This window comes from Podarcis raffonei, chromosome 1 (assembly GCF_027172205.1).
Source record: "Podarcis raffonei isolate rPodRaf1 chromosome 1, rPodRaf1.pri, whole genome shotgun sequence".
NCBI classification, from domain to species: domain Eukaryota; kingdom Metazoa; phylum Chordata; class Lepidosauria; order Squamata; family Lacertidae; genus Podarcis; species Podarcis raffonei.
Window position 1 is genome coordinate 16,122,976 of NC_070602.1, and position 25,408 is coordinate 16,148,383.

General features: G+C 42.9%; 1 protein-coding gene across 9 annotated transcripts in view; it reads right to left on the reverse strand.

Moving 5' to 3' along the window:
- PPP2R5C (protein phosphatase 2 regulatory subunit B'gamma) overlaps positions 1-25,408 on the reverse strand; it is a 78,185-nt gene that overhangs the window by 39,858 nt on the left and 12,919 nt on the right. Inside the window, exon 1 of one of the 9 annotated variants that reach the window (XM_053372720.1) lies at positions 6,656-6,831. The exons of 7 other annotated variants lie outside the window; for them this stretch is intronic. In XM_053372720.1, the coding sequence (XP_053228695.1) occupies positions 6,656-6,749 (94 nt within the window). In that variant the 5' untranslated portion in view covers positions 6,750-6,831. Of the gene's footprint in view, positions 1-6,655; positions 6,832-25,408 lie in introns of those variants that run through there. One more of the 9 variants, XM_053372968.1, reaches the window with a different exon arrangement.

Sequence of the window (25,408 nt, forward strand, 5' to 3'; positions counted from 1 at the left end):
TCTTTCTGCCCTTTGACGAAAAGCAATGATCAATAAAGGAATGAAATGGTAGATGTTTGCAGGGTTGGCAAATGTTCCCACCCCACCCCCCAGGATTCAAACTGAACTACTGGCCTGTAGTGATCTTCCCAAACCAAAGTATGCTGTACACAGTTAACAACTGTCACCAGAGAAATCTCCTTAAGCAATAGAAAGGTGTGCTAGGCCTTTCAGCCAGAGCATATTTAGTAACTTCGAAAACAAGTAGCACACCATGACTGAAAGTCTGTCAGCATCAGAATGACAGGTCACAACTTGCTTGTTCCAGCCGGAGTGGGATATGTTTTGGAAAGCTGTCTAAAAAAGGCTGGCATTCACGACTCAATCAGCATAATACTGGTTTTCATACCACGAGAGAAACTGTTGAAATTTGCTAAATAACGTGGTGGTTCTCTGTGGAATTCAAACTCTAAAAACGGCCGATCTTGAGCTAAATACAAAATTGGGGGTGGGGGTGGGGAATAACCACCTGGTAACAGTACTAAGAAACAATGATACTGGTAGTAGGAAGATATTCCTGATTTGACATTCCTGTGCAAAGCTACAGGACCTTTGAAACTATGAGAGCAACTGAACATCATAGGGCTGCATTACTGCTTCTTGGCTTGAGAGGGGAGTGCAAGACCTATCACACTGTTCTCCTAGGTCTCAAAAGCCTGGGAAGTATGGCAGGATGGACAGCAGAGAGTGTGAGAACAGGGGAACAAGGAAGACAGCAGAGAAAGGAGTGGGCAAACACTCATTGGTTAATTATATATCAAAAGTTGGGGTGGCGTAGTCACAGGCTCAAGCTATGACTCACAAAGCTGTCAGTGTGCATCTCACCACAGTGATGCACTTATTTCACAGCTTTTAAGCAAGCCAGTGTGTCCTAGCCCCACCCCTTAATCTGTGATATGGGTTAATACAGACCACCCCTACAAATCTTGTAAGGATTATCACAATATAAGGTGTGAAGTGCTTTGAATGCTTAAGGCTGCATAAATGCTTATCATTATTAGTAGTTTTGCAGGTTTTAACAGGGTCCTGAATGCCAACAGGGATTTTTGTCACCCTTTTATAGAACAATAATGGAGATACAGAGTGATGCAGTGGCACTGTCAAGCTGTATTTTCACCAATGGCTGTACTAATTTCTAACAAAATATATACACTGCAAGCCAGTATGCAGCCCTCAGGAGAAGGGAAGAGGTCCTCCAACAGACATTAAACCAGGCATAGGCAAACTTGGCCCTCCAGATGGTTTTGAGACTACAATTCACACCCTCCCTGACCACTGGTCCTGTTAGCTAGGGATGATGGGAGTTGTAGTCCCAAAACATCTGGAGGGCCGAGTTTGCCTATGCCTGCACTAAACTATGAACCTCACTGGCTGGCTTGGAGATGTCACTTTCAGCATAATCTACAACTCCAAAGACCTTGGAGATAGAGTAGGATACAAATCTAACCAATAAATACTAAGCTTATTGGACAAAGGCAACATCTCTTAAAACTGGTTGGCCTTCCCTTCATCGCATATCCACATTGAACTTGCTTTATCGTAGCCTGGCTTGATCTGAGTGGCATCCATATCTGATACACCCAGCATTTATTATATGGTATTCCACCACTTTTGAGTTCATGTGAATGCTTTTTCAGTTGCTGCATGTGCTCTTTTACATTTAACTGATCAAGATCAGAGGGAAGCTGTTGCATCTTTATTATCTAGTTAAGTGTTACATCACATGCATTAGATCCACTTTCAACGCCAGTGTGTGAGTCAGCAAGCTGATTTGTAAGGACTACTCCACAAATCCAGTTTATCATAGGCACACTCATAACCAAACTGAACAATGATTTCTAGATGAATAATGAGCTAGCAGGAACTGGGCACTTTGCCCCTTTCTCTTCCGCCCCCAACTATCCCTCATGAATCTTACTCAACATTCCTCACTCTGAGCATGCTTTTAATTCGTACATTACACTTATTTTCCTAATGAAAAACTATGATAAATGAAATTGGTTACGAACTAACATCCAGTTAAATATATAGACAAAATAGACAATGCTGTAGAACACTATCTATATGGTATTCTCCACAAGGAAAAAATAATGGGTCAGCGGCAGATTGTAACCTTGTGGGAAACATCTTTTTTTAATTAGACGGTGCCGGGTAACCTACCTCACAGGGTTGTTGTGAAGATAAAATAGGAAAGGGACAACAATGCACACCGCCTTGAGTCCCCTGGCGTAACATGTGGCATATATGCGTAATAAATATTATACACCCCTTAAAATGTCTTACAGTGTTCATCTTACAAGGAGCTACTAGCTATCTGCCCTGATTGTAACTGCCCCCTGGCCCCCGGTCCTGCTGTCATTATCTCAATCTAGTTAATGTAATCTACCTTTTGGGTAGACCCAAGACCTGTTCTGAGTGTGCTCATGGCTGCTTCCTTCAAGACCACACCTCCAAACAGCTTGAAGCACACTTTGTAGGCAGGCAGGCAGGCAGGCAGGCAAGAGGGAAAGTTTGCTAGTTTGAGCAGCCTGGTTTTCTTTTTTTACAACTAGTATTTGTTCACACACACACACACAGAGAGAGAGAGAGAGAGAGAGAGAGAGAGAGAGAGAGAGAGACAGAGAGAGAGAGACAGAGAGAGAGAGAGAGAGAGAGAGAGAGAGAGAGAGAGAGGAAAGAGCAAATGTGGAGAGAGCAAAAGAAAGGGTCTGAATTTTCTCAGGGAGGAAGGGAAAGAACTCCTCACCTTCCCTGAACCTCTCCTCTGGCTTGCTCCTGTGCTACCTAGTGACCAGGAAGCACAGAAATGCTCTCCTCCCACAGATTCATTCTTTCCCTGTTTCCAGTCTAGCGTATCTCCTTCCCAGTGTGTGTGTGTGTGCGCGCACGCACGCACGCAACAGAGCTACAGGTGAGTATGTCAGGAGTGTGTGTGCCTGCATTAAGTGTAACTGTATGTGTGAGAGAGGGAAAATTGCTTGAGACAGGTCCTGCCTTCACCCTGCCAGATTAATTGGGCACCCATTGCTACAGGATGCCCCCCTTGCTTAATTCTGTGCAAGGATACTGTGGGTTAGGGACGCGGGTGGCGCTGTGGGTAAAACCTCAGCGCCTAGGGCTTGCCGATCGCATGGTTGGCAGTTCGAATCCCCGCGGCGGGGTGAGCTCCCGTTGTTCGGTCCCAGTTCCTGCCCACCTAGCAGTTCGAAAGCACGTCAAAGTGCAAGTAGATAAATAGGGACCGCTTTCTAGCAGGAAGGTAAACGGCGTTTCCGTGTGCTGCGCTGGTGCCGGCTCGCCAGAGCAGCTTCGTCACGCTGGCCACGTGACCTGGAAGTGTCTCCGGACAGCGCTGGCCCCTGGCCTCTTAAGTGAGATGGGCGCACAACCCTAGAGTCTGACACGACTGGCCCGTACGGGCATGGGTACCTTTACCTTACTGTGGGTTACTGTGAGTAGTTAGTGGTGACAGCATAAAATCCATGGGTTTCACCATACTGTTGCCTGTACATTTTCCTTCTCTGGATGACACTTGGCAAGAGTCTTGTCTTTACGCATCCCACCCCACCCCCCGAACCACCAGAGCAGGGGTCGGCAAACTAAGGCCCGCGGGCTGGATCAAGCCCAATTGCCTTCAGGATCCGGCCCACGAACTGTCTGTGGATCGGCGTGGGGATTCTGTTTGTTTGGGCTGCGCCATTCCATTCCCCCCCCCCCACAAACACACCGCGGTGGTGCCTCCTCCCTCCCTCCTCCTGGTTTCTCCCCGCCCTGCCTAGAAGAGGAAGGGGGCTAGGCTGAGCGCCATTTTAAGCAGCCCCTCTCTGGAGCCAGCCCTTTCCCGCTGCTCATCTTCCTTCCGCCCCCCCCCCGGGTGCTCCTGTGGGCCAGAGAGCAGAGCAGACAAGCTCCTTCTGCCTACCCACGAGAAACAGCAGCAGAGGTGGCGGTGGCAGCCCCTGGGAAGGTAAGCGCAGTGGCTGGGGAGGACTACTTGCCCCCCTCACCTCTTCTTCCAGCCCCCCCCCCCGTGCCACTTCTCTGGCCCGCCACAAGGTCTGAGGGACAGTGGACCAGTCCACAACTAAAAAAATTTTGCCGACCGCTGCATCAGAGGAGAAAGCATTGCTCTGTGGCCATAATTTAAAATTCCTCCCCTTTACCATAGACTCATTGTTGTTGCTGCTGGGGACATTATTCTCTGTACTTATACCGAAAATGGGATTCTTTTCCACTGCTTATAGCAGAAATGGGAGGCAATCCAGTAGCACTTTAAATACTACAGCAAAAGTATTGTACAGTATTACTGCATAACTGATTCATGGATTATCAAGAACGATGCATCTGATGAAGTGGAGTCCAACCCAAGAAAGCTATGCCATTTTATATTTTGTTTAGTTTTTAAGGTGATAGTACTATCCTTTCTGTTGTTTTGCTAAAATTGTACTGTGACCTACTTTACAGGGTTGTTGTGAAGATAAAAAGACTATAACACACTTAGGTACATTTTAAAAGCTGGGGTGGGGGGAGGAGAATAATCTTTTCCTCCAGGTTTGAAAATTTAGGGGGTCCCTTCTTAACAGTTTTGCGTGGCCAATTCCAGCTGCAATCCTGAACCTGCTTATCAGGTAGCAGCCCCAGTGGAATTCCCCATGGAGTTTACCTCTGAGAAAAATATGGTTATTATGGCATGAACCCACACTAGAAATTGTGACAGCGGGTACCCATTCTGAACCAAGATAAAATATTTAGGTGCCAAGTTACTATTGCAATTGCAATGATGCAGTGTCCACTATTTGCAAAGCAGGTGAATAGCGAGAGAAACAGAAAAAGTGGAAGCCATACAACTTTCCTCCCAGCAGAAAAGCAACTGTGACAGCAGGAGCTTCTCCTGAATGATATTTTCCAGTTTAGCTAGGTGCTATTTGTAAAGCAGATACATTAAGCTATGCATCCACTGTACCTTGCAAGGGAGGAGGACGGGGAGAATATCAGAATTCAGACACATTCCCATGACCTCTCGTTGACAACACAACCCTGACATCTTTGTATTCCCACCAAGTCTAGTGGGCATTAGACACCACTAGTTATACACAACTGTTTGGTCCCAATTACAAATATGAGTTGGGAAGCTATTTCAAGAGCAAAGAAACTTGTAAAAAAGTTGGTAGTGTGTAAGAAAAGAAGAATGGACTGGCCTGGCAATTTAGGTTTTTCAGCACACTCTACTTTAGTGCAAGTTAAAACGGTTTCAGTATTTATCAAGGAATGAAAGTGCTGGAGGTGGTTTGCCTTAACTTTTAAAAAGTCACTGCTAGAGTTTGAGGGTCACTATGGAAAGGACATAACTATGAACCCCAAAGTTGAGGGTTTTAACAAAGGCATCCTCTGTTTAAACTGCAAGTCTTAGTGTTGTTGTTTCCAAGAAATAACTTTTGTAGTGAAAGCACACGTCAATTATAATACAAACATAAATAAACTCTTCTATCAATAAAGTGAGCAAACTACAGCCAGAAGAGAAATAAATGCAGGAAATACAAGATTCCTTTGCATTTAATTTTTTTAAAAAATGTACATAATTTTATAACAAAGACAAGAAATGTGTAAGATCACTCCTTGCTAAATTTTATTTTTGGAAGTCTCCATCATGTAAAGCCTAGAAATCTTTCTCTGCCAAGAATGCTGATAAGGGAGTGGGGAATGGTGTATGTTTATAATGCTGTTAGTTTGCTAGTAAAACTAGAGGAGATGCCATCCAGTAATCCTGTAACAATACTGGCATTTGGGATTGTCGTTTCAAAGAGAAACACAGAATCAGTATCTTGGCTAATGTTTGATTTGTTCAGAAGCCATGAATCAATGAATCCCACAAGTGTTTGAAACAAAGCAAACTGGAATCAAATTCGAGAGAATTTAGGAATTGTTTAAGGTACTGTACTTAAAAACACACTACAGATTTCTAAGACGCCCAATGGCAGAATACATTCATGCTCTCTATAATCAGCGCTCCACACAGCAATGTAAAATTGTTTTAAGATTCACAATGTCAGTGTTGTATGTTTCAAAAAGCATGTTTCGCTGGATGTTTCCTAAATATATAGTGGCTGCCTTCTATAATGCTATGGACTGTATCACTCAGTCACACTTTCCTGTTTAGTTGCAAACCTAAACAGCAGCCATAAATGAACCCTCACTTGTAGACACAAAAATCCTTTTACTGCACGTTATCGCTCACATATGCCACAAAGAGCTGCAATTCTCTGAAAGAACTGCTGTGTAACTTAAGTGCCCTGCCTCTCTTCCCTCCAACTCCCCCCCCCCTTTTCTGGGGTAGTGACTTCACATCCTTTGACATCAGCCTGAAAGTGGGGGGAGGGGAGCACTAGGGCAGAAAGCAGCAAAACCTGTTTAACGATGCAAGCAGCCCTTCCGATTCTTAAATCTTTTAAAGATTTAATGGAACTCCCCTATATTTTTTCAACTTTAATAAATCTGCATCGGAACAAAAATGGATTCTGCTACAAAGGACTTCCTGCTTTCCTTACCCGAGAATCACAATAGCCTTTTATTACCAAGCCACAGAGGGTTACAATTCATTCAAACACAAATAACTCACCTCGAATATGCAGAAGGGCCACGGGCTGAAATGGCCCGTTTGAATTGGCTGCGTCCACCACCATCCTGCTGCCAGCTTTATTACATGTCAACATCTAGGCTTCAGCAGGGAAAGCGGTGTACTCCTTAAGGCAAGAAACCAGCCTCCATTTTAGTTTATAAAAAAAAAGAAACTGAAGCTCTCTGCAGCTGGAGGGAACTGGCTAGTTAGTGATGTCAGCAGAGTGGAGAAAGCTGATTGGCTAAATGCACCAACTTAAAATGACTCTGAAAAGCCGCAAATGAAAAGAGCTCTCTGTGTGGCTGTCACCGTGCATTAAGCTTGTACATTTGTCAGCTCTCTTGTACTTCCATTCATCATTAGTAAATGAATGCCCAGGCTACTGTTTGAAAATACGAGCACTAAACCTTCCGAACAAACAAGTATATCATGGAGTTAACTTTCACTTCACAAAAGGAGTGCTAGGATTTTTTCAGAGTCTATTTGTGTTATCAGCCAGCAAAGATCCACAAATAGATGCACTGTCTCAATTTTCTATTTCAGCAGTATTTCATGAATGCACTAAATGTTTCCCCTTTCTTCTTCAAAATGAACTGCACAAGCCTGCAAACTGTGTGCATGGGCTCTGTGATATTTGCCTTATGATTGCTTTAGCACGAATAGAAATATTTTAGCTCTTCCCCCTAAAAGGCACACAATGTACGTGTGCATGCGCACGCACACGCACGCACACACACAACTTTTAAAAGTTTGCAAGCAGCAATTATATTAAATTTCATCATACACTTTAAAAAAATACAGACATCCATAGCATCATACTAGAGGTTTGCTACAGGACCCCAACACAATCCCACGCTCCACTATTATTTATTTATTTATCATTTATTTATCGCATTTATATCCCACTTTTTTCTCCAAGGACCTCAAGTACACATGCCCCCGCTCCATTTTATCCTCACAACAACCCTGTGAGGTAGGTCAGGCTGAGAGGCATCGACTGGCCAAGATCACCCATTGAGTTTCATGGCCAAGTGAGGATTTGAACCCTGGTTTCTTTGAGGTCCTAGTCCAACATGCTAACCGCTACACCAACTTACAATCATTTACCATGTGTGTCTTCGACTTTATGTGCTTGGCAAAAAATAAAAAATAAAAAGCGGGCAAGGATCTGGGAAAGACGACTTTGGCAATCCTGCTTGCTGTTGAACTCGTTGTGTTTTGACTATACTTGATTATGGCTTTAGGCATGATCCCTGGAATGTAACCCCTGCGTAAGTTGCAGGCTTATTGTACAGTGGTACCTCGGTTTAAGAACAGTCCAGTTTAAGAACGATTTGGTTTACAAACTACACAAAACCGGAAATAGTGTCTTGGTTTGAGAACTTTACCTCGGTCTAAGAATGGAATCCAAATGGTGGAAGGGCACTGGAGGTGGGAGGCCTCATTAGGGAAAGCACGCCTTGGTTTAAGAATGGTTTCTGTTTAGGAACGGACTTCCAGAACAGATTAAGTTCGTAAACCAAGGTACCACTGTATTACAAGATTCACCCAAAATGCAAGTTGTGGGACAGGTTCATTCATCAGAATGCAAACTTGGATAGTTCCTGAAATTTTTTCATCCAGAATTTCTTCTTCTTTGGCGATTGTCTTCCATAAACACAGTTTTAACAATGAGTCCGTAAGTGACTGTGGAGGCCACTTCTAGATCCACATGTCCTTCCACAGTGGGGACATAGGTTTCCGTTAATCACAGTGTGGATTTGCCAAGTGTGCCTTCCTCTCCCTCGCGTCCTGAGTTTGAGTGTCTTCAAAGCCCATGACACCTTTGGTAAAGGCTGTTCTCCAACTGGAGTGCTCGCAGGCCAGTGATTCCCAGTTGTCAGTGCTCATACTACATTTTTAAAGATTTGCCTTGAGACAGTCTTTAAACCTCTTTTGTTGACCACCAGCATTACGCTTTCCATTTTAAAATTCGGAATAGAATAGTTGCTTTGGAAGACGATCCATCAGGCATCCGCACAACATGGCCAGTCCAATGAAGCTGAAGAATCATTGCTTCAACACTGGTGATCTTTGCTTCTTCCAGTACACTGATATTAGTTCGCCTGTCTTCCCAAGAGCTATGTAAAATTTTTCGGAGACACCGTTGATGGAATCTTTCGAGGTGTTGGAGATGGCGTTTATAAGTGGTCCATGTTTCACAAGCATATAGTAAAATTGGTAGGACAATAGCTTTGTAAACAAGCATTCTGGTTTCCCTGTGAATGTCCTGGTCCTCAAACACTTTGCATTTCAATCGGGAGAAAGCCGCGCTTGCGGAGCTCAGGTGATGCTGGATTTTGGCATCAATGTTGGCCCTTGTGGAAAGATAACTGCCTAGGTAGGGGAAGTGATTGACATTTTCCAACGTTACACCATTGAGTTGGATTTGTGGCACTGCAGAGGGGTTATTTTGTACTTGCTGGTGCAGCACTTTGGTTTTTTGGATGTTGAGTAATAGGCCAAGCTTTTCGTAAACTTCTGCAAAGATATTTAGGATGGTTTGGAGGTCATCCTCTGAGTGTGCACACACTACATTGTCATCAGCATATTGAAGCTCTATGACAGAAGTTACGGTAACCTTACTCTTTGCTTTCAGCCTGCTCAGATTGAAGAGATTTCCATCTGTTCGATATATGGTTTCTACTCTGGTGGGGAGTTTCCCTTCGACAAAGTGTAGGATCATGGCAGTGAAAATAATGAATAGAGTTGGGGCAATAACACAACCCTGTTTAACACCTGATCCCACTGTGAATGGTTCACTTTGAGAGCCATTGTTATCTGCAATTGTTGCTGTCATATTATCATGGAGGAGCCGAATGATGTTTACAAATTTATCTGGGCAGCCAATTTTCAGAAGGACAGTCCATGGGGCATTACGATTTACAGTGTTGAAAGCCTTAGTCAGGTCAATAAACGCCATATACAGGGGTTGGTTTTGCTCTCTGCATTTTTCTTGCAACTGTCGAGCGGTGAAAATCATGTCCACTGTCCCCCTAGAAGGCCAAAAACCATTTTGGGATTCAGGAAGGATCACCTCAGATATTGTTAAGAGACTGTTTGCTAAGATCCTTGCAATAATTTTGCCGTCTGCAGCTAATAGAGAGATGCCTCAATAGTTTCCACAATCAGTTCTGTCACCTTTTTAAAAGAGATTGCTAATTTTGGCATCCCTAAAGTCTGCTGGGATTTCTTCTTTTTCCCAGATTTTTTCGATGAGCTTGTGAAGTTGTTGTGTAAGTTCAATTCCACCCACTTTGAAGATTTCAGCAGGTATCCCATCAGGTCACTGGCTTTGTTGTTTTTCATTTGGTTAATAGCTATACACAACTCTCCCAGATTTGGAGATACTGCAAGCTCATCTCTAACTTGTTTTTGAAGAATTTGAGAGAGGACCTCAGCAGCTACAGGGGAGTTGCGGTTAAGGAGATGTTGGTAATGTTCTTTCCAGCACAGTACAATCGCTTCTTTCTCTTTTAGAAGTGTGATACCGTCTGCTGAGCGTAGGGGGCATATGTCATGATTTATTGGCCCATAGATGGTCTTTGTGGCTTTAAAGAAACTTTGTGCATCATGAGTGTCGGCTAAGTGCTGGATCTTTTTGAGCTTTTTTTTATCCACCAGGTGTTTTTTAGTTCTCTGGTTCTTCTTTGAACCTCAGCCTTAGTGTTGCCATAGTTTTTTTCCCCCTTAGTGGAACAGTTTCTATCTCTTTGCCAGATCTGAAAGGCCTTCCTTTTCTTGTCAATCATGCATTCAATCTCACTGTCATTCTCATCAAACCAGTCCTGGTGTTTCTTGGTTTGGTATCCCATAGTTTGTTCACAGGCTGCAATAATGGATGTTTTTAGCTTGGTCCAGTGTTCCTCCATGTTATCAGGGAATTCTGAAAGCAGATGGTCCTTAAGAATCATTTGGAAGCAATCCCGCTTAATGGGATCTTGAAGGGCCTGAGTGTTCGCTTTGTGCCTTGGTTTCCTTCCTTGAAGCCTGCGTTGAGATATAATCTTGATAGCCATTGTGGAGCGTATTAGTCGGTGATCTGTCCAGCAGTCGTCGATGCTCGTCATAACTCTGGTAAGGAGCACATCACGGTGATCTTTAGCATGGGCAATAACATAGTCTAAGAGGTGCCAGTGGTTTGACCGAGGATGCCTCCATGAAGTTTTAAATTTATTTTTCTGTCGAAAGAGTGTGTTGGTAATAACAAGGTTGTGCGCTGCACATATCGTCAAAAGTAAGATTCCGTTCTGGTTGCTGTTGCCAACTCCTTCTTTCCCAATAGTCCCAGGCCACAGATTGAAATCTCACCCAACTCTTGCATTAAAATCACCCAGGAGGATAATTTTATCTTCCTTAGGCGTCTCTGATAGGACGGTATCCAGCTGCGAGTAAAAATTTTCTTTAATGTCTTCATCGGCATCCAGTGTTGGTGCATAAGCGCTTATAATAGTAGGCTGTTGGTTTTTGGTGAGCTTTATTTGAAGGGTTGAGAGTCGCTCATTAATGAATTTAGTGTCTATAACATTCTTGGCATCTGTCCCTTCCCAATCTTCTATACACTACCTATTTCTCCAGGAAATGTTTTGCATTGGTTGTTGGTGGATCCTTGTGAACTGTATTCACAGCGCAAGTCAGATATGCTTCAATTCTCATAAGGACTCAGCTTTATAAATCCAGGACCAGATGCAAAGCACAGTACATCAGGAACAATACAAGGGGATTATAGGCCCACTGCAATGCCACAGAATCGTAGAGTTGGAAGGGACCCTGAGGATCATCTAGTCCAACCCCCTGAAATGCAGGAACACGCAGCTGTCCCATATGGGGATCAAACCTGCAACCTTAGCGTTATCAGCACCACACTTTAACCAACTGAGTTCAACAACAAAAAAATCCAGTATGAAGTAGGCTGGCTTGGAAAGGGGGGTGATAGAGAAGTTCACACAAGCTCCAAAATATAATATTGCACTAGTAGGATTGTCATAGACTAACTCATATGTAGGAGCAAATGTGCCTCAATCTGAACTGAATAAACTGGTCAGCTTGAAACTTATCTACTTCAAGTGAGGAAAAGGAACAGTACTCTAGTCATTTGAGGCAAACCCCAGTAAAACCACCTTAAAACACAAATAGGTAATTGATGAATGCATTAAATTGCTTGTTTGACAAGAGCCAACAGGCTGTATTCAGTGTAGTGTTATGCAAAATGTTCAGTTGGTGCTGCAAGGATTAATCCTTGTGCAATGGAACATTCTTCCCCTTTTCTCCCCCATGCACCCCCTAAATCTGTTCCGGAGGGGTCCCCTCTGGAGCAGATTTAGGGACAGCACATGGCACACATAGAAGGAGGAAAATCCCACTGGGTAAAAGCTAATCCTTGCACTATTTAGTAGAATAAGTAAAATAGAGCTTCTCTGAACACGAGAAGAAAGTCTGCTGTGTCTTGCTTGCTCTTCTCTTCCTTCAGTATTCGTTTATTGTTTGTATACCAATTACAGTGAAATTAACTTTAGAAGGCTCAACTAGTAAGCTATGTAAAGAGACAAGATCAATTTCGTTCCTGGATCATTCAGATATTACCGTATTTTTCGCACCATAGGATGCACCGGACAATAGGATGCACCTTGTTTTAGAGGGGGGAGAACAAGGGAAAAAAATTCTTCCGCTCTCTGCCCAGTGCCCGTTCAGTGAAGCGGCAGGAGGCGCTGCGCAGAGAGTGGGAGAATTTCCCCCCTCTTGTTTTCCCGCTCTAAAACAAGGTGCATTTAAGGTGCGTTCAGGCGGCTACCTTGGAAGCCTGGAGAGCGAGAGGGGTCGGTGCGCACCGACCCCTCTCGCTCTCCAGGCTTCAGGTTCCTTTCGACCTGCTCTTTGGGGCTGGCGGGGGGAAGCCCACCACCAGCCCCAAAGAGCAGGTCAGGGAGCAGCGGAAAGGCGCAGCAGAGAGGCTGCTGCCATAGTCACGCGTCACTTCTCCAGCTGGGAGAGGGTCCCGGGCTATGGCTTCTTTAGCCCCGCGCGCTCTCCCGGCTGGAGAGGTGACGTGCGCCTATGGAGGCTCCTGCCATAGGCGCGCGTCACCTGGGAGAGGGTCGTGGGGGGCTTCTTTAGCCCTGCACGCGCTCTCCCGGCTGGAGAGGTGACGCGCGCCTATGGAGGCTCCTGCCATAGGTGCGCGTCACCTCTCCAGCCGGGAGAGGGTCGCGGGGGGCTGCTTTAGCCCCGCGCGCGCTCTCCCGGCTGGAGAGGTGACGCGCGCCTATGGAGGCTCCTGCCATAGGTGCGCGTCACCTGGGAGAGGGTCGCGGGGGGCTGCTTTAGCCCCGCCGCGCTCTCCCGGCTGGAGAGGTGACGCGCGCCTATGGAGGCTCCTGCCATAGGCGCGCGTCACCTGGGAGAGGGTCGCGGGGGGCTGCTTTAGCCCCGCCGCGCTCTCCCGGTTGGAGAGGTGACGCACGCCTATGGAGGCTCCTGCCATAGGCGCGCGTCACCTCTCCAGCCGGGAGAGGGTCGCGGGGGGCTGCTTTAGCCCCACGCGCGCTCTCCCGGCTGGAGAGGTGACGCGCGCCTATGGAGGCTCCTGCCATAGCCCCGCTTTACCTCTCCAGCCGGGAGAGGGTCGCAGGGCTATGGCGTCTTCGCTCCATAGGACGCACACACATTTCCCCTTCATTTTTGAAGGGGAAAAAGTGCGTCCTATAGAGCGAAAAATACGGTATCTCCTTTCAGCCTACATCAATTTTAAGCTAATTTAAGGAAAGGACAATTTCGGATACAGGCTTGAAACATTTTCATGCCTAAAAATGTGAAGTATAAATATCAAACAAATACATTTGTAAAGACACATGTAGCATTTAATTACACTCATCAGGAGCTATAATATTCTGCAGTTCCCTATTGAATGTACACTATGGCAAACCTTGGCTTACTGTATATCTAAGTAACTTGGCAAATGGTCTTTGGAGCATAATTCTAATTGAATATAATACACCAAGTGCCACTAGCAAAACCAGGCCCCCAGGATGATGGGTAGGTTTATTAATACCCAATATGGAAGGAAGCAAAGGTATTGAGGAAGTCAATTTGATTATTATGCTTATAATTCTGGAGATACAACATGAATAACAACCAGCATTAATGAAATGCAGGTTTCACTACAAAAAATCATTATGCTGAAATAGGACCAGAAGTTTATCTCACTGGAACTGCATTCCAGCCTTACAAGAGCTCCCCTTTCACCAGGCCCATCAGCATTGGATAGTAGAAATTACATTTCTGCTTCAGGAAGGGAACCTGGAAAATATTTCTTAATTGTTGGATCAGAAACTTTTTAGACAGCATTAACAAATTTTCAGATTCCTGAGCAAACAGAGTCTGACCAATCTGTATATTATAACAACAACAACAACAACAACAACCATAATTTATTATTTATACCCCGCCCATCTGGCTGGGCTTCCCCAGCCACTCTGGGCGGCTTCCAAAAATAATAATATTAAAATACTCTAATACATCAAACATTAAAAGCTTCCCTAAACAGGGCTGCCTTCAGATGTCTTCTAAAAGTCTGATCGTTGTTGTTCTCTTTGACATCTGGTGGGAGGGCGTTCCACAGGGAGGGCGCCACTACCGAGAAGGCCCTCTTCCTGGTTCCCTGTAACTTGGCTTCTCGCAGTGAGGGAACTGCCAGAAGGCCCTCGGTGCTGGACCTTAGTGTCCGGGTAGAACAATGGGGGTGGAGACGCTCCTTCAGGTATACAGGACCGAGGCCGTTTAGGGACTTTTCCCACCTTTTTCCAATTCTGCTAAGTAGATTAACTTAGAATCTATGATTTCTACAGAAAACAGATCCTGGCTTATTACGATGGTTAACAGTCATTGACTAGAGTTCTCCAGCTGGATTCAATGGGAAATTCTAGATTAAGACAAGCAAGGAATGAAGACTATTTGTACGCAAGGGCTTGGATAAGCAAGGGGCATACAAGCCAAATGATAATAAAAATCATGGTTGATGAAGCTAGGGAAATATCATCTGAACCCTGCCAATGTTGGTATTCTGGGGCAACAAATTAAGTGGGCACAATTTGTCAATTCCCAGAGTTTATTCTAAACAATGATGCCTGATAAGAAAACAGGGATCTTGATACAAGTAAAAAATGTGTTACAAAAAACAATGTTGTATTTTAATTTGACTGTTAGTGTCTGGAATCTAAATAGAAGACTCCTCAATTTGCTTACCCTTAATGAAGCTAGAGCTAAAACACACATTCACACAAATTTGACACTTGTCTGGAATGACAGATTGAACAAACAAAAGCCAAGCAATGTAAAATGTATTTTAAAAGGTGAAGTCTGCAACTTGCTCTTAACATTTTAGGAAAGATAGTAAAAAATATATCCACTACTATATATACATGTCTGTGTTGGCACATTTGTTTGCTGTGACAACAGCATAAAATAGCACAACATTGGCGTTCTATATTTTGAGATGTTTTGAGTAGCTCTGTTCAGCCTAACGCAAAAAGATTTGGACTACATTGTTGATTACAGTGACTAACAAATGTGAAAACTGCAACTAGCGACTTAATACGAATATATAGTATAATTTGAAACATCCCCCGGATATTATACAAACTTCCTTGTCATCCTTCTCTGCAGGAATCAACTTAAACTTGTAAAATGTGCAGTGCAACAAAAATAAACACCTTCCCTACAAAAAAAGAGGCTAAATTGTTGTGAGGTTATTTATGTATGACATTTATATCCCACCTTTCTTCTAAGGAGCTCAAGGTGGCATGCAGTTCTCTTCCTCCCCATCTTTTCCTCACAATAACCTCACAAGGTTAGTCTGAGAGTGAATGACTGGCCCAAGTGAGCTTTGTGGCTGAGTGGGGATTTGAACCCTGGTTGCCCTGGTCTTAATCTAACACTCTAACCATTATACTACACTTAAATTACCATTTAAGTTTGAGGGAGGAAGGACTGCTAAAGCTGAATGTGTAGAGGGGGGGGAGGAGAGGGGAATAGGGGTCTCTTTTCCCTGACACTAAAACTTGGGGCCATTCATTAAAATTAGTAGTTAGTTGCAGACTGGCAAAAAGTACTAAACATTAACAAAAAAGAATTTATTATCTAAAGTTGTGATAATGTTCTGTTTACAGCCACCTAATCCAGAGGCCAAGACAAGTTAATGAAAATTAGAATTATCTCTATAGCCAAAGACATCCCCCATAATCAGAGGCAGTATCTCTCTGGATACCGGATACATGGGGCACGCAAGCGTGGGCCTATCGCCATTTTTCTTTGCTTGGGAAGTTCCCTGGGCAGCTGGGTTTGACCACAGCTGGGATCACAGCACTTACTGGATTAGGTACACTCATGGCTTGGGTCAAGAGGCAAGCATTTTTATTTATTTATTTTATTTTTACTCAAGTTCCTAAAAAAGTTGCAAGGAGTTGTTGAGAAATTGCATCCGGCCACCCATACCATTAGCATGAACAGACATTCTTTGGCTGCATATATGATCAATACATATTTATCTGGTTAAATACATGCTAACCCTAAACACCAGTGTTGGAATAACCGTTATAATGACAATGCAAATGCTACTGCTCTAATAGCAATACTGCAATCAGAAATACGCGGTTAACTACACTGACACATAGGGGTATGTGAGGGGAATGGGACTCTCTGTTGACCATCAAGCAAGGGCTTTTCCCACTTGCCTTGCCCCACCCTCCAGCCCTAGTAGCTTTCAGAAGAGAATTGCTGCCATGGCCATTATGTGTACAGTGGTACCTCAGGTTAAGTACTTAATTAATTCTGGAGGTCCGTTCTTAACCTGAAACTGTTCTTAACCTGAAGCACCACTTTAGCTAATGGGGCCTCCTGCTGCTGTCGTGCTGCCGGAGCACAATTTCTGTTCTCATCCTAAAGCAAAGTTCTTAACCTGAGGTAATATTTCTGGGTTAGTGGAGTCTGTAACCTGAAGCGTATGTAACCTGAAGCGTATGTAACCGGAGGTACCACTGTATGTGTCTTTTGATGAACCAAGTGGAAGACTACAAGCCATGGTTGTGGGGATTGTGGGATTTTTTTTTTTTGTGTGTGTGTGTGTGTGTATTCAACAGCACTTTGTTTATATTTGTTTGTTAATATTGTTTTGTGGATTATGGGTGCTGTTTAATGCTTTGTGAATTTTACAATATGGCTTTTCTTGTGGCTGTGGTGTTTAGCCTATTTTTTTAAGCTGCTCTGTTAATAGTGTTTTATAGAAGGTGGTTGTTTTTACTGATGATTTGTTAATTATTTCATATGATTTATGTTGTAACTGTGATGTTCTATTATGTCGTTATTTATTTTACACAAGCCACTTTCTGACTTGTGAGAGTGAAAAGCAGCATAGAAATATAATTAATGGAAGGAAGGAATGAACGATCAAAAGGACACTCCTCTGATGGTGTATATGAATCTCACCTGTGTTAATTATAATGCAGACATAGAGGTTTCCTCCATTCCAAAATTCCATAAAAAGGAATACTATTACTGAACTTGCTCAGAGCAGAAATGCTGCATTATCATACAGCTATTCTGCATGCGTTCCACTGACCATGAGAAGGAAGCCATGAAATACTTTGGGGAGTGGGGGAGGCGGCAGCAGCAGTGTGTCCCATTCCCCAAGAATCCATTGAGCTATGTACATTGAAGTTCATAGAAAGATAGGAAGGGTGTAAATATGTATGACCCCATGCAGCGGCTCGGCTGCAGTGGGTTAAAAGTGCAGAGATATTTCCCCACATCTTTTCTTGAGCACTGAAGTGCCCTGCTGGATCAGTCCAGTCCAGCATACTGATAAGCTGCCCTGGTAACTTGTTGAAAGGCAGGATATAAATAGCCAAATAAAACACCATCCTGTTTTCCAGAGCCAAGCAGATGCTTCTGAGAAGTCCACAAATGGGGAACAAAGGCAAGAGCTTTCCTGCTGCCCCCAGTAAGCGGCAATCGGAGGCACATTGCTTAAAATTTACAGCTGATGAGCACAGGCTTCAATCCTGCTCTCTGCAGGAGTCTGAGCAGGATTTAACTCCCACTCAGCAGCTGATGAGCAGGGGTTAAATCCTGATGTTTTGATTGTGTGCGCGCCAGTTTCCCCGGGGAACTGGTACATGCAGCCAATATAGAATTGAACCCCGTGACATCCATCAGCTGGTCTCACTTGCCCATCAAAGTGACATCAGCTGGTTGGTAGGTGGGTAGAGTTTTTGGGAAATGGTAGATGGCCAAACAGGACCCCTTGGTGAGCGGTGTGCCAAGATTGTCCTTTGGTTAGAGGTCCCCCACCCATGGGCCTAAAGAAATCTGAAAACTGTTCTCAAAGTGGGGCATTTTACCTCTTTAAGCTGAATATTACTTGTTGTTTAACAGATCATTTCTGACCTCTGTGTACCAACTACCTTCATATTTATTGAACTGCCATTTTCCAGAAAGTGGGGGCTTTGATGTCAGAAGAGTAGAGAGGCTGGATTTTTCCCCTTCCTTCCTTCCAAGTTATATAAGGTTAGTACCATACTTAAGATTCATATTCCTAACGATGTTTTCCTAGTTCAAAAACTCAAAGATGGCCAGATTCGCTTATTTTATTAAGACCCATGAGAAAATTAGTCAGCTCTATGTGCAAATCTAGAAGTTCTGATTCTAAAAATAGCTTAAATAACTATACTGTGGTTTTTTTTACAGCCCTGTGAAGCCTGTTCTTTTTTCAAGTGTTCCAAGTTTACAATTGGAAAACAACTTCCAAAATCTTCTTAAATCAAAGTACTGTATAATGGGAAACAGGAACTGACGCATATGTGACAAGATGAGCAGGTATCAACTGTAACATGTTTGGATGGTTGTTATAAACAATTTGAGGAAGAAAAGCAGCATTTTAGAATCATGAGATTTACTGCAAAAGTTATGGCTGCAAAGAATAAATAGAAGTAGAGAGGGCTTGAAAAAATCGAGAAATGCCTAGGGGTGGGGAGTGTGGCAGATGTAACTTTATTTATATAAAAAACACCGTATCTGGTTATCTGTAAGAATGAGTATTTGACAGTTATTTAGCATCTTAAAATAATCCACAAAGCAGAGCCATTTATTGCAATATTGAGGTCCAACTCTTGAGCTCATAGGACGTGACTAACTATTAATATCAAGCAATTTCAGTTACAAAAATCCACAGGGGTAGCCATCCGTAATTATTCCCAATACAAATAAATATATGCAACCTAATCAAAACAATCGAAATCAGTAGCACTCTATAAAAACCTTTTAAAAACCAAGTACTACATCACACCAGAAACATACAAAGGCCCAATAAAACTGATAAAACGCCACAGGTTACAATAATAAAGCCACATTTGGTAAAACTCCCTTTTAAAAATTTGAACCATGTGGAGTTTCAGTCTAGATGTATATCCGAAAGGACATGAACCTACAGAAAAGGTTGACGGCTGCTTGTTTTCAGACTGAGAGGCCTATGGTAGAAATAAGGTAGAAAATTTATTTCTTATTTCTAGGCTCCCAAATCAACATTTTAAGGGCCACACCAGATTTGTGCCTAGCCTTTTACCATCCTTGCCCTAAAGCAGGGTTTTCCAAACTTTTGGACTACAGTGCCCATCACCCCTGACCACTAGTCCTGCTAGCTTGGGAGGATGGGAGTTGTGGTCCAAAAGCAGGTGGAGACCCAAATTTGGGAAACCCTGTTCTAAAGACTGCAAGTGCAGAGAAGAAATATACTGCTTATATTTGTTGTTATTTATTTAATATATTGGATTTATGTATCACCTATTTGCCAACCACCCAAAGAAATTTACAATTTTACACACACACACACTTGGCAAAGGATAAAATACAGCAAATCCACACAAAACATTTTTATTGGCACTCCTGATTTAAAATTACTGAAAGGGTTTTTTTGTATTTTTTATTAAAGGTTTCATGGTTTACAAAAGTATGTGCAATGTCTCTTTTTTCAAGTTACATTTTCTACAGGTCAGTTTCATTTGTTGAGACATTAGTGTTACATTAGGAAAAGGGGGGGAGAGAGGTGGAAGGGGCCATGGTGGGTGGGGTCGGGTGGCGATGTTTTAAATTTTACTTAATGTATGTGTGGGGTTTTGTGTCAGCGTAGTTTGTGCAGGTTCTCTTTGCTGTTCGTCAGCGATCCTTTGGTGGTGAGAGAGGTTGGGGTTGGTCTAGGGCAGGCATATCCAAAGTCCTTTTTGGGGGCCTAATCCGGCCCGCTGGTCGGTTTAATCTGGCCCCTGTGGCAGTTTATTTCCTGGGGTAAAATCCTAAAAAACCTCAACAACTTCAACCCTAAAAAAAGATCAATAACTTCGATCCTAAAAAAGGGTTAACAACTTTGGTTGGCCCTTATGGCCCTTCACTTCATCAAATCTGGCCCTCTTTGAAAAAAGTTTGGACACCACTGGTCTAGGTTGTGGTTGCTTGTTTGTGATTGGCTCTGGTGAACTTTGTTTTCATGTGTGGGTGGGGTGGGTGGATGTTTTGGATCAGGTTAGCCATATTGATTCATATGCCACTGGTGGATTCTTGTCGTTGTCTTGTTGGGCTGTGTATGTGATAAAGGGGAGCCATACTGGGGTGAAGGCATCTTCTTCTATCTGTCCCCGTGTTAGTTTCAGCTTATTGGTTAATTTTTCTAGTAAGGCTGTTTCCCATACTACTTGGTACCATTGGTCCATGCTCACTCCTGACAGGTCTCTCCAGTGTCTGGTTATGATGTTTCTGGCTGCTCAGAGTAGGTGGGTTATGAGTTCTTTGTGATGTGAGTGGGCATTATTGTCTTGGAAGAATTACTGAAGTTATTACAATGGCTTGGCAATTTTGGTAATTTCACTGAAACCAAAATGTATACCTGAATGTTAGGGTACAGCTTCACGCAAACTTTGCAAGTGCAATGTATGGGGCACAATTCTAGAATAGCACAGAATTTAGCTCATTTAGAATCGTAGCTCTTGTTAAAAAAAAAACAGTTATTTATCTTTATTTATTTATTTGATTCCTATACTGTCCTTCACCCAAGGATCAGAGGGTGATTTACAATATAAAGCACAAAAATGCATCACATAGTAACCAACAAAAACAACCCCACCACGTTTAAAAAGCCACAGATTCTAGACCATATAGGAATGAAGGTATACTTGAAATTGCAGGCATGCCACCTGCTAAGATTTCAGAAGGCAATGAGCAGGTGAATAGGATTTCTAATGGGCTGGTTGTGCTACTCTGCAGACCTTCTTGCCTCTCTCTGTGATCAAAGCCACAATAATGCAACAAAAATTTCCTCAATTTGCATAATTTGCACAGGTTCTTGACTCAGAATTCGACTGCCTGGGCCACATGCGTTCCTCTTTCCCACTTTGTTTTGTGTGGAGCACATACCTTCTTGACTCCCGCAGGAAGCCTAGAAAACTCAGAAGAATAGGAGTTGAACAAAAATCTTCTTAAAAAACTGTTTTCTTGGGACAGGGAATGATTATTAAAATAGCTCCACACCCCCTGAGGACACAAGCATGGTTAACAATTGGCCTGAAGAGCTATTAAGACAATGTCCAAGTGTTGGGTCAATGTGCAGAAATTTGGCCTAGCAATGGGGCAAGCCCTTGCATAATGAGCAGCTTATGTAAATAGAAATTAAGTGTGCTGGTAAAGATGTTCAATTAGGTCAAAGAAAGGAAGCAACTAATTATCAAATTATTGCTTCCAAGTTAAAGACTGAATAGAGATGAAGTTCAGGAAGAGGTCACGGAAACCCAAGTTATAATAAATACTTCAGGGGAGCACACAGGTTGAAATCCATGACTTTTTCTTTAAATGAACTTTGCAGGCTTTAGAAAGAGGGAAAGTGCTTCTCCTGGTTTGTTAGGACAATCTTGCCAGACTAGCCAGTTTATAAACACGAGAAATTCCAAGTATAAACCCCCATTTTGCCACCAGAGACAGGGGTAAGGAAATATCCCAAATTATGGTATGTAAGCTTTTTTTGTACTTATGGTATGTAAGCTTTTCAGTTATATATACGTACATGACTTTTGATGGCTGTTCGAGACTGCATTTGCACTGCAGCTGCAATCCTATACACAGCTTACTGAGAAATCAATAAACTGCGATACACTTTAGGAATGGCTTTCTTCTTTCAACAGATGACAGTGCACTGACACATTATATCCCAGTCTGTAGCTTGTCTAGACCGCTCAGGGAAAGCATTAGCTTTGGGTGTACTAGCCTAGTGTGTTTGTGGGAAAACAAACTTTTTTCTGTCTCCTTAGGGCTCAAGAAGGTGGTGGTCACAGTGTGCACCTTGGGGAATGTATGGTACTGAATTTGCAGGCACTTTGTTTCTACCCAGACTGGTTTGTTGTTACAGGCCTTGCACATAGCAAGCCAGTCTATGGCTTATTTCCTTCCTGCCATGCCAGGAGTGAAATGCACCAGCAATTCCCACATCAGAGGGAACCAGGCAGAGGGCCTTCTTGGTAGTGGCGCACACCCTGTGGAACACCCTCCTATCAGATGTCAAGGAAATAAACAACTATCTGACTTTTAGAAGACATCTGAAAGCAGCCCTGTTTGATCTTTTATCGTGTTTTTAGTATTCTGTTGGGAGCTGCCCGGAGTGGCTGGGGAAACCCAGCCAGATGGGCGGGGCAGAAATAAATAAATTATTATGATTATGATTATTACATCAGCACATTCATGTTGTTGCAATCCAGCCCAACCTCTGAGTGATGCAAGATTCCAGGGGTTCCATGCACTTATTCAGGGTTCGTGTTTCCTTTCAGAATGAGGCACAGCAGACTGTGGTGTTTTAATGATATATGGTTTATTTACACACATATGCAACCTAAGCGTACAATGGAGGAGGGGTTCACAGCATCAACACCTCAAAAGAGTCTTGCTTCTCCCCTAGCCACAGCCTTGGATTCAAACAGAAATCAAACATTGCTCACTGACCCTCCGCTTGCTGCTTTTGCTTCTAGCTCACAACACAGCAAACTTTGCTCTAAATTCTGCCTTTGTCTATCTCAGTTGAAGGACGGGCACCACGTTTTGGCATCTGGCACAGAGCCCCCTCTCCTTTGTTCTCTTAATGACCTGCACACATTTTCCTGGGAGTAAGCCCCACTGAACACAGTGGGCTTACTGCTAAGTAAACATGCATGAGCAGCAGCACTTTTTGAAGCATGAAAATTCGTAAGATTAGTACAGCGGTACCTCGAGTTAAGAACTTAATTTGTTCTGGAGGTCTGTTCTTAACCTGAAACTGTTCTTAACCTGAAGCACCACTTTAGCTAATGGGGCCTCTTGCTGCCGCTGCATGATTTCTGTTCTTATCCTGAAGCAAAGTTCTTAACCCGAGGTAATATTTCTGGGTTAGCGGAGTCTGTAACCTGAAGCGTATGTAACCTGAAGTGTACGTAACCCGAGGTACCACTGTACGGTTGAAAATTAAGGGCGCTGCAGCCAAACGGCTAGCTGCACTGAATGGAAAGCATGAAAATGGTCTTGGAATGCAGGGAACTTTCTAAAGAGGGATGTGGAAAGGTTCTGTGCCCAGACACTTCGTTCTCACTAGAAACGCGTACATACTAAAAGTACACTTAAAGGATAGTGTCCACACACACAATTCTTCCTGCTTAAGTAGTCATGAGGAGGCTTTGGTTCAAGCATGGGTACAGCTGGCAGAGTGTGTGTTATCAGTTATGGTTTCATTGGCCCTCTTCATCTAAGTGTTTAAAATGTCAAGCAAATACTGCATTATTTCAGCGTGCCTTTGGTCTGCCAGGTAGCACAATGGCTATCCCCCTTTGCTTGAAGTGTTTTACTTGGTTTTCTTATATACAAATCTTATCGAAACGTTTTTAAAAGTATGTTTCCAAGTTTTGTTGTGTTAGCTGCCTTGGGAGTCCCTATGGGGCAGAAAGGTGAGTTAGAAATATTTCGACTAAAATAAAGGCACTGGGGATCCCAGAAGAATGACCTAGTCCATATTGGTCCTACGATTTCCTGTCTCCCTCAACTGCAGTCCATTAAAAGTTCAAACACGGGCTTGAAAAGTTGCATAGGATTGGATGCGACTTACAAAACTGGGTCACAATATTCAAATGCATGCAAAAAGGCTCATGCTGGTACACTCAAAGAGTGCTGCATACAAACCTTTTAATCAGAACTCACATACAAAACCTTGAAAAAATTGTCTTGGAATACCGATACAGTTTAATTTATTCCCTCTGTTTAATATACATTGGATAGTGGAGAGAAAGGCTGAGCTTGGAGTCAGGACAAGTCAGACTCTGGCTTGTTTTCATAAGTGTGGCAGTGGAGGAGTAAAGTAAAAGCTTTTCACAAGTGTGCACCAACACGCTGCACATTCATGTTAAACCATAGTTTGTTTTTAACTATGGTTTAACTTAACAAAAGAACCAGGAAATAGGTTTGCTGGAATGACAGCAAGGTACAATAATTTAACTCAAACTTTGTTCTGTGTTCTTATTTGAAAGAGAAGGAAACCATGGCAAGGTGAAGATTCTTTCCAGGAAGCCATCTTTCAAACTAAATTTCAGTACATCTTCCAGAATTCCGAAGTGTATAAACCATTTCTGACATTTAAGGAAGATGCACATTGCCTGCAGGTTTTAAAGAAAAACTAAGCAGAAACTGCCAGAATATCAACAGTCTTCAAAGTCATGCAATTATACAGCTACCTCGATTTAAAAAGGGGGGGGGACTGACAAAACCCACTCCAAATACTGAAGAATTTTAGTTTCAAATTGTAAGTTTCATGGAATATAGTTCCAGTTTTAGATTTTGTCCCAGATATTAGCATTCTGTTTGTTATTTTAGAAACCTCAAAACCTCATGCACACTGATAGCTTTATAAATATACTCAACTCTGGAAATACAAATCCATTTTGTTGTCACCTCTCTCCAAAAATTCTTTTGACTGAACTCAAGAGACGGCTGATAAGCATGCACTGCAGACTCTCTAGCAAAAAGGAGTTAAGCAGTCAGTCAGTCGCATGTCACATGCATCTATTCTATTCAAAAAACACCACAGAAGTCTGCTCTATGCTGAGCATTTGCTTGCAAAGGCTAAAATAAAGGCCATTATCAACAGAAGCTCTTATGCCCATGAGACACAACTGGCAGCTTGTTAGTGGATGCCTACCTTGACACAGATCTCTATGAAAGATGTATCCATTTTCCAAGTCCTGAATTCAAAAAGGGCAATCAATACAAACTATGAAAATAATAGTGAGCTGAACTTTAAAAAGTGCAAGACAGACATTGTAAAGCCTTTTGACCACATATAAGATTATATCTACTAAAAGTTGAGTCCTCCTCTAAATATCAGATTTCCTTAAAATTAAATTAAAGAAGCAGCTCTGACAATGTAAGAGTTACTTACAAGACCTTTATTCAAGTTGGAAAATTGCAGACAAGTAATGGTAGTTCTGGTATGTTATTTCACAACCTGGCTTGGTGTAGTACTTTGTGGGGTTGCTTCCCAGGGTAAGAACTTAGGAAAAGCTATTTTCAGTGCAATCATATGTGTGTCTACTAAGAATTAACACTGACTGAGTTCAACAGGGCTGATTCCCGTACAAGCAGGCATAGGTTAAGAGGCCTTAGACCCAGTTG